Source organism: Scatophagus argus, chromosome 8 (assembly GCF_020382885.2).
Source record: "Scatophagus argus isolate fScaArg1 chromosome 8, fScaArg1.pri, whole genome shotgun sequence".
NCBI lineage: Eukaryota > Metazoa > Chordata > Actinopteri > Scatophagidae > Scatophagus > Scatophagus argus.
In genome coordinates, this window is record NC_058500.1 from 19,440,330 (window position 1) to 19,450,494 (window position 10,165).

The 10,165-nt window shown below is 42.9% G+C and overlaps 1 protein-coding gene across 4 annotated transcripts; it reads left to right on the top strand.

Annotated features, from left to right (window-relative positions):
• The first annotated feature begins 684 nt into the window (after positions 1–684).
• mmp23ba (matrix metallopeptidase 23ba) lies at positions 685–9,154 on the top strand. Of its 4 annotated transcripts, XM_046396566.1 has the most exons (9): positions 880–1,074; positions 1,203–1,342; positions 4,612–4,748; positions 5,485–5,624; positions 6,091–6,258; positions 6,395–6,559; positions 7,464–7,574; positions 8,567–8,693; positions 8,774–9,154. In XM_046396566.1, the coding sequence occupies exons 2-9, from the start codon at positions 1,205–1,207 to the stop codon at positions 8,946–8,948; spliced, it is 1,161 nt and encodes a 386-aa protein (XP_046252522.1). In that variant the 5' UTR covers positions 880–1,074; positions 1,203–1,204; the 3' UTR covers positions 8,949–9,154. The 4 variants fall into 4 exon arrangements, 3 of the variants coding, with proteins under 3 accessions (XP_046252522.1, XP_046252521.1, XP_046252523.1); XR_006844066.1 differs by having other exon boundaries at positions 685–1,342; positions 7,464–7,805; positions 8,774–8,783; XM_046396565.1 differs by having other exon boundaries at positions 882–1,342.
• Positions 9,155–10,165: the final 1,011 nt, after the last annotated feature.

Here is a 10,165-nt window from a genome sequence, read left to right on the forward strand (position 1 = left end):
CAACAATATTTCAGGACTCTGAAATGATGCCCAGGGTCACACCATAGGGCAACAGAGTAATTGGGGGAATGTTTTATTTAACACATAAAACCCTCCTGAAAAAGAGCCTGACTTTGACCATCCTGGTCCAAATAATAATCATGTCTTATCAGCTCATTGTTCTATTTTCTTCCCCCAAAAATTTAACTTATTTTATTAGGTTTTAGGCCCAAATTCTCAAAGAGCACATTTTCACCCAACCATCACTATAACCCACATTCCAGCTGCAGTCCATGTGCGCCTAACACTGTGGGCCAAGACTGCCCACGCAGAAGGCACTGGTGTGCACAAACGGTGAGGCAAGATCATCTCGGTCCCATGCAGCCCAAAGTCATTTACTACAACTGTCAGTACTGCAAAGTAGATCAACTTTGTCATGCCATCCCACACAATCTGCATACACTCTGTGGCCAGCGCAGCGTTAAAATCACACAGATGTTAGCGTGAGGAGAAACAACTTGAAAGTTTTAAAACTTTTCAAAACTCTAAAAAAAAATGTTGGGAAAGGAAAATACAGCTATTTAACCGGCAAACCACAGCGTTTTATGTTGTAACAAGCTGAATTTGATTTTGTTTGGTGTCCTGGGTCGTTTGGAGTAAACAAGGCGGATGACAGAATAAAATGCAACAGTCCAGAATGACTGTTTTTGTTTTCTGATTTGTTTCCTGACCTGCCCGGAAAGAGTCGGCGCGTGCCTCAGTGCAGACAAGGAGAAGACTAAACTACTTTTTTTTTTCCAGACACAGCATTACATAAACTTCATAGAATCATGTTCAATATAAGCCATCTGATCCTGCTCTAACTGAGAGCTCTAGCGGTTGCAACAAGTGGTTTGATGGGCAGGGTGCGTTTGGTTTTCATTAGATTGTCTCGACACTGACCCCCTGCCCCATCTACAGTAATATGAAACCAACTCTCTGGCAGGCGCACTGTGCAGAGGACAGCAGAGCAGAACTGATGCAGTCTGCACTGCTCTCACCACCCGGTCCGCAGGCTGGACTGCGCTGCCGCACACAGCACCACAAGCTACCCAAGTAGTAACACATAACCGAAGCGTGCAATGGCCAGGAAGTAGTATTCGCACGAGCATAGATGGTAAACATATGTAGTCTTCGCTGAGGGATTGTGTTTTCTTATTTTTCCTGGAGGTGTGATATCGCAGCCATGGTGTGCTGTCAGATTCCTAGAAGTTTACCGAGCAGAGGCGACTGGGGCTGCGCTCCTCTGCTGGCTGCTGCGCTGCTCGGTCTTCTGCTCGCAGGGATGCAGCAAAGCACAGCGTTTCCCTCTTGGAGGTTGGAGGTATGTTGTGAAAGCTTTATGACATATAGGAGCTGCCATCGCAGCTCTGCGACACCAACATATTGTCTGGTTTGTAATTATTAAGTTACATAAGTAAGTTGTTTCCATTGTCGTTTCACAAAACACCAAACTCCATTCAAAATTGTGCGACTTAATGTTTGCCCTGGGTTTGTGTCAAGCTGCGTATGATGAGTGCCTTAGCTTGATATATATTTTAAGTACTATACGCTGTTTTTCAATTCGGTATGTACAGTATATTGTGGGTAGCACTTATTTGAAACAGTAATTAACTTTCTGTAAATAAATGGTCTCACTTCTACTGTCCTTCAAGTTATATTGAAATAGAGTGATACTACACAAAGATACTTTATACCACGAATTCACAAAAATAATCATACAAGTTATACAAGCTGTAGCCTATACGATTGACAGTCAGTAAAAGATTGTCCTGAAGACCATCTCACATAATCTTTCACTATTATTATACAGGAATTCCCAGCTTTTAATAGGGAGCCACTGTCTGTGCAATTTCAATCATTTCTCCAGTTTCTTAAAACGTATAATTAGTTGGACATCATTAGATGAAATCATTCAATTAGCTTACACATGGCAATATGCATCAAATTCAATTAATGTTGGGTTAAGGTGGAAACGTTAGAGGAATACCATAATGAGGTTATGGTGTGGAATGGATGCCAACACAGTAACTTATTCCGTGAATTGGATAAATATGTTCCTCCACACTACTTCTGTCACTGCCACCCACCCACTGTGATACAGAGCCTGCGGGATAGTTTCGTGTCATTTCCTTTGCCACACACTCTCATTATGTGTCAGTCAAGAAGACTGCTGTTGAGGATTACATAACAGCATTAGATAAGCTTCTTGCATGTCACCAAATCAAATCACAGCATAAGGAAAGGACACATTAGAGTATATAAAGTTAAGTCAAAATGCAGTCAAAGAGCATTTTCTGGGTTTTTTATGCATACTGAAAATAATGCTGTATTTATGTGATTCACATGTAGTCATGTAACAGGATAAAGTACAAAAGGTATTTCTATATTACTCTATAATATTAACATCATACTCTATCAGCCTGTATGTTCAGAATGTTTCACCTAATTCTCGTCTTCAGTTTGTTAAGTAGCTTCAAGGTGCATGTTGAGTAAAAGTGTGCGTTTTGAATTCTAAACAGAAAACAGACACTGTTGAATCTTTCCGAAACTGAGGATGGAAATCATAATCCATGTTTGAACTGTCTCTGGGACTGAGCTTAAACTCTTCCAGACTCCATTTTCTGGGATTTGTCCTCAGATGTTTTGCCCTCGGAGTCAGCGTTCACCACTGGCTTCAAGATTTAGTCTAGAGCACTTGTTTCGGCCCTCATGGTTTATTGTTCATTTCTGTTTGTGCCAAAGTGTGAGATTAGATTTGCAGTGAATATAACAAGACATGACGCAGAAAGACCTGAGCTGGCCTCGCTACATTAAACACCTCATAAATCACTGAACACAAGACCGCAGTGTGTGATGAGGTCAGGGAAGCAAGTGTTGTACAAAACATTGACCAGTACATTTAATGCAATACAGAAACATAAGATTTTATCATGAGCGCATGAGATGTCAAGTTCATTCAAGACAGCAGTGTGGGACAGTCGACCAGACTGCCTGCCCCTTTTTCACTATTTTGGTAAGGAAATGAAGGAAGTACTGGATCTATTTGTCTTGACTGCGTGAGGCAGAAACAGGAACTTGAGGATAGGGTGTAGAATACAAAGTCAAGGGAGTGGCTTTGAAATTTGCTCTCCATCGTCTGTATTATATCCCCAGTGGAGCTGAGGTTCCATAGGTCGACCAGTTTTAGCCAGTTCAAACAAAGACTAATGTTCGTTGCCAAGGCTATATTTAAATTAATCAGACTCACAAGAAAAAACTTTTCTGTCTCTCCTTAAAGGAATTCTTGCTGTTCACTCAAAACATGAGTTTGAGACTGTAGTGTGAAAAATTAAAAATTTAAAAAAAAAAAAGCTGTCTGTGGAGGTGTGATAGCTGCAGTAGTTGCATAAATTGGCAGCACATTTCTGTTTCGGAGACACAGTCACTGTTCAGAAAGGTGGAGGACGTTTCAGTGCTTTTGGATGATCTGACAGACACTTTTATGAAGCATACTGAAACTCAGAGCCTCCTCTTGGCTGCATCCTACTGCTTCCCTGATGTCTCTTGGAGGACTCTTTTCTTTGTGTGTCAGTCTCAACGCAGCCAATCATACAAACAGAGAATGGCACAGACATTCAGACACTCTCTCGCAGAGGGTATTCGTGGTTTTTCACTCAGCTGTGAGAGCAATGAAAACAAGAGAGCTTGAGACATAAGTTCAAAGTTTGTACTTTGATGTCAAACACACCTCCACACACCTGGCCACTCTCTGTGTTGTCTGCTTTGGTTGCTTGTGAGTTCCAAGCACATATTTCAGGTTAAAAGTTAAGTAAGTTTGGAATCAAGACTCAAAATTGACTACGTGGGCAAGCTGTATGTGTCTTCAGCAGTTTTTTCAGTTTTAATGTCTCTTAAATTTTATCAGTTTGGACAGGAAGCCTTCTCGCTCTCAAACACAAAATGGGCCCAAATGACTTAAAAGTGTTGGAAAGCAGATTTACTACTGAAACTCATCTCCATAAAAAGTTATAGATTTCATCAACTGGTGTGATCAATGTTGTGGAATATCACAGCCAAGGCAAACCACAACTTATCTTCACTCAAAGAATATTTATGAAAGCACTAAAATGTAACGCACCCATAGAAGCCTTTCAAGGCTATAAAATAACATCGAATCCATGTGTGATCACTTGGAGTTGATGTTGCCCATCCCCAGAGACACATCAGACACAGCCTATCTGTTAAATGGATCATACTTTACGTATGGAAAGCACTTTTACTGCTGACCACATCCCGTTTCCATGAGCTGGAATGCCCTTGCATGAAAATCAAATACATAACGTTAAGATGCAAGATACTGCAAATAACAGAATTGTAACCGTCAGGATAACAAGTGGAGTTTAATGCAGGCAGCTTTTAAAGTCAGATCCTTTCCAGGGCTTGTAATATGCATTGATGTTGATTCATTTGTCTTATTAATTCCTTTGGAAGCCTAATTCATACTGATCATCTTTAGATTAGAACACAGCAGCAGCTTCAGATGCCTCAAGGTTCAGTTCCTAACTTCACTTCCATGAGAGGTAATTAATTAAAGGCTTTTCTTTGTCCAAGGAAGAAGCTTACACCACTGTGTTGCTCATTGGGATCCGCAAAGAGGCCCGCTCACAAGTGCTACACCTCTCCAGGAACAAGCGCTACACTCTCACCCCAGAGCAGCTTAAATGGGACAAGTTCAAGCTAACATACAAGTACTCCTTTGCACTTATTCCTCTAGTCAGCACAACAGCCACAGCACAGTTGCAGAAAATGGGAAAATGAAAACAAATCCTTTGACAAAACACCAGAAAGAGTTGTAGTGATGTTGATTTTGGCAAGACAACGCAAGCACTGATATTTTTCAGTTGAAGTAGGTCGAGAGAAAGAAATCAGACTGTTGTCGGAGTGGGTTAGTCGCACCTTAATAGAATTATTTACCCCAAATTGAAGAGCTAGTCAATATTTCTCATCTCGTGTCAGTCAAGATGACCACTGAAGCCTGTAGGACCCGCAAAAGTTCAAAGTGCATCATCTGGCAGTGATCACCTTGCAGAGCTCTCTGCTTTTGTTTGTCAAGGAGGAGCATAGAGTGCTGAACTCTCACACCCACCCTGTAATTATTCTTAGCTGTATAACAATGATTCCAGAAAGACTTTTATAAGAAGACTGAGGTGAACTACAGTGGCTTGATCACTGGGTTTTGGTCATCCAACAAACTTAAGTGAACAGTAGGCAATCTGATCATCACTTACTAACTATCCATATCAGTCTAACCTTAGCTCAGATAAAAGTGAACATGAAGTCTTAGTAATAGAGCTGTACTTGAAGTGCTTGTGGGAATTCTGGTCTGTCTGAACAGTAGCCATTATGTTTTGGCAGAATCCTCTTCTGTTGAGGAATGTGTGTTGAGACTAGTATTAACTACATAATGCTGCTGTTTCTGAGCAGGTTGCTCTCCTTCCCAACAAACTTGATAAATGCCAGTGACACACGTCGAGGCATTGCCAAGGCTTTTGGCATGTGGAGCGACGTCTCACCGTTCAGCTTCAGAGAGGTGCCAGCTGACCAAGAGGCAGATATTAAGATTGGTAGGTACTCTGCATGCGGCTGCATCAATCTGCAACAGATGTTCCTTGGCTTCTGAGCTCCAGTCTTCTGCCTTGTCATTACTGTTTTTCTCTCTATGCTGTCATCGCAGAAATGTCTTTGCCTCCAAACTTATTAAATCACACTGCCGCAGCTATATTACCAAGCTTATATTCAGCCTGATTCATAATTCTAAATGAAAAAAATAAAGGCTTAACAACTTCCATACGTCAGCTCCTGGTGAAGCAGTCTAAATGATGCTTTATCTGTCCCTTTGGGTACAAACTCCAGGGTCCTGCATAAATTCTCAGTGACAGTTAGAGGAATAGTTGTCATCCTGAAGGCTGAAGAAAAAGCGCTGTCTTTTGTAATTCATCTGTTGTCTGTGGTCTACACGGAGCAGAACTAATGGAGTGAGGGTTTCCCTCCTCAGCTCTGAAGTATGTGTCTGTCTCTCTGGCTTGGCAGGCTTCTACCCCGTCAACCACACAGACTGTCTCCAGTCCTACTTGCACCATTGTTTCGATGGTATCACAGGAGAATTGGCTCATGCATTCTTCCCACCAACTGGTGAGATCCACTTTGACGACCACGAATACTGGATTCTGGGAAACATGCGCTTTAGCTGGAAGAAAGGCATGTGTCTTTATCAAACTGCTATATTTAACTCATAAGGTGATGGCCCATACAGCAGATTCTGTACTGGACAGCTCATGGGGTGCACAGCAACTGAAAGAAAAAATAACCAACAGTAGGCCTCTCTATGTTGCAGGGGTTTGGCTAACGGATCTTGTCCATGTGGCAACTCATGAAATTGGCCACGTCCTTGGACTCATGCACTCCATGGACCCGAAGGCTATAATGCACCTGAATGCGACTCTGACAGGACGGAAGCTAATCACACAGGATGAGGTGTGGGGTTTGCATCGTCTCTACGGTACGTTCACAATCCCTACCATTCTTGGTAGGGACCATTCAAATGGGACATTATCAGTCATTCAGTATATGGGATATCTTGGAGTACAAAGTGAAAGACAAATGGTTTAGTTTTGAGGACATTTATCCAAAAGGTTAACCACTGAATAGATGGAAAACACTGTCAAGCTCTGAACAGCAAATCTACTTCTAAAGCTGGAATTAGACTACATGACAGATCTGATGGCCTTACCTGACAGATGTCAGGTGTCTTGAATAAAAATGCGTTGTTCATGTTATCTTGCTTTTTCTGTCACAGTGAAGAGAATATTGATGCAGCATCTGAAAAGCCTCATGACATCCTGACAAAAAAGATCAGCACCAGAGCTGTTTTGCTTTTTATTGCCCAGTTTGACAACTTCTTGTTAAACTTTAAACATGCTGAAGAGAAAGAGGACTGATGTTGGTTAGCACCACCTTCCTGATCATCTGCATATCATGAAAGATGGCAAGCAATGATTGGTTGGGGTCCAAGGTGTAGTCTGCGATAGCTCTCGGCGAGTTAGGGCAAGAATTCAAGAAGTGACGGCTTTATCGCAGTGACTATTTTGAAAGGAAAAAATATTGTGTAGTCTGACCTCAGCATTTGAAGAATTACATCTAGATAAAAGAACCAGACATACAAAACCTATGACCCAGTTTTGTTCACCATAAAGTAGACCACAGTGTTGGTCTGACACTGAAAGCCAACGTGGCATTAATGAATATTGTATAAACTACTCATGAGTCATTATTAGCGTGTATTATGGTGAGTCATTTTCACTGGAGCAAAAAGCAAATCAGGGATCCAAATTCTTTTGCTGCTGACTGAGAGCTGTTGTCTGATCCTCCTCCTCCTACTCACTCAGTCTCCCCCTCTCCTCCAGGATGTTTGGACCGTTTATTCATCTGTCCAGCCTGGGCTAGGAAAGGCTATTGCGACAGCAAGCGCAAGCTGATGCAGAAGCACTGCCCCTCCAGCTGTGATTTCTGTTATGGTAAGACGCAGCAGCAGAAAGGAGCAGCAGTCCAGGGGGGGAAAAAAAGTTTGCTCTCCATTGAGCAGCGCAAGGAGCTGCTGTGAACCGTTTGCCAATGGAGCAACAGGAGCCAACAGGTCCAGCCATGCAGAGCTGCGATGGGGGTTTTCAAGAATGTGATTGGATGGGAGATTACTTTTGCCACTGGTGGAGTTTGTGCTTAGATCCGGAGAATATCAGCGTCCCCAGGTAGGCGATGTGTGTCTTGACCCAGTGCACTGACAGAGGAGAGCAGGTACCCCTTGGTCGTTGGCTGTCTACGCTAAGCGTTGATAACACATCAGCAGAACGACAGCCTAAGCCTCTTTAGGTTTACTGTGGGACGTCTCTTGTTGCACAACAGGAAATGGCTCCTCTTAACCATCACAGCCCATAGATTGTTGTGGCTTTCTGAGATTTTTGTCAGCAACAAGGGACAGTGTGGAAAGAGGCAAGAGGATACGATTCCTGGCTCACAGTAATCTGTTCCTCATTGTTGATTGGGAGACGTTGTACGGCTGTGGAAAATTCCTGAGTGACTCCAAACCGCTGGAATTTCAGACTGTGGATTGAGGGTTAGAGACACACAAGGTCAATTTGGATTTTTGCGGCATTAACGAGAGTGACTGCTTTTTAAGCAGACTTCAAGTTGATCACAAGGCGGCCTTTTGTGTTTGTCAGAGACCAGATGGCAGATATTATATTGATAGGACAGCCGCAGCGCCAGCAGGTCAAGGGTTGTGAAAAGCCTATTAAGTGTCCGACAAAATAGGGTTTGTATCAAAATTATTTGACAGCAGTCAGTGTTTCTGCAAGGTGTTTGTGGGGGAAGGCTGTGACATCTCTGGACTATGAAATAAACTGTGGTATAGGATTATCTTTTCTTTTTTGTTTCTCAGCAAACTTTGCACTGATCTTTGTCTTATTTTGGAACATCAACTCATCACGTGTCTCCACTCATTGCTCTTTAGAGTTTCCTTTCCCCACTGTGGCTCCCACCCCGACACCCCCGAGGACCAAACACAAGCTCGTCGTCGAGGGCAAGAAGCTCACTTTTCGTTGTGGGAAGAAAATAGCATCAAAGAAAGGCAAAGTATAGTGAGTATCGCGCACCCAATCACAGTGATGTTACAATACTATTTCACTGGGCACCGTCTAATGTCTGACTTCGGTTTCAGCTGGTATAAGGATGGAGAGCTGCTGGAGTTCTCTCACCCAAACTACATCTCCTTGAAAGACGACCACATCACCATCGTGGCCAACGCCATCAACGAAGGCACATACACCTGTATTGTGAAGAAAAAAGACAAAGTTCTTACAAACTACTCATGGAGAGTACGTGTGCGGTTCTGAAGGCCACGCCAGTGCCAGCTCCTCTGCACACTGAACAGGATGCATTCACACACGGTCACAAACAGACCTCAATCACAAGGGCACATATTTCATTTTTATTAAATACTGTCTTTCCTGTATTTTCCACATTCAAATGTCTGTTCATTGACTGTCATTGTGTTAATTCGTTGTCATATGTGCAAATAATAAATATTCTGTGACAAGTATTATTTTAGTGAAAATAATACCTGACTGTGAAAAGCTACAGAAGCGTACAAGAGTATACACCGAGCAGTCACAACATTAAAACCACTGTCAGCAGCAGCCTCCCCACAGCTCAGGAATGTCTCAGGGACCACAACAACGGCCTGCAGACTTCCAACCTGACCCAGACTCAGTGGGATGAGTAAGATGAATCCACCCTCTCGCCGCGTGTGGCCTCCACATCGGAGGTCCTACCCTCAATGGACAGGACCCAAAGAATCCGACATTCCAGTGCCGGTGAGCACAAAATGCTCCCTGAGGTCCTGTGTTCCTTCCACTGACAGGTGGAAGCCGCACCTGGTGGGAGGTTGGATTTTGCTTATTCCAGTGCATTTGGTGTATTTGGTCTGCAATGTTTAGGTGGGTGATGCGTGTCAAAGAACATCCGCAATTGCTGGAACCCAAGGTTTCCCCACAGAACATTGCATTGTAAAAACATGATTGATTTTATTCACTTCATCTGTCAGTGGTTTTGATGTTGTGGCTGATCAGTGTATTCTTGCAGACAGTGAACACAAATCTTCCACTATGTCCTTGGGAAAAGGTGTGATCCAAAAAATATCCATGTCCCTAATTGTGTTTCTTTTAAGGGGCTTTAAAAAAAAACCTCACAGAAGCCTTTGCTTAGATGCATGCCATTTGAATAATTTACACACTGACCAAACTAAACTGCAGAAGCCAGAATAAGCAATGTTGTCTACAGCCTTTGGAACTATTTGGACCTTAAACCGCATATGGAACACCTCAGACGTCTAGCTTACTTTACTAGTGTCACAGTGAAGCCAGCAGTCTGCCTCCAGACGCAGAGCAGTCGGTTCCACTAGCAGCTCTCCTTCCAAGCTTATTCAACACATCGGGTGTAATAATCTGCAGAAGGGCTCCGGTGGGGGCAGGGGATAGATAAAACTGATTAATGAACATTTCCATTTAGTGCTGTCTCTAGACATCCCAAGACGAGGGGATGTTTCTGCGCC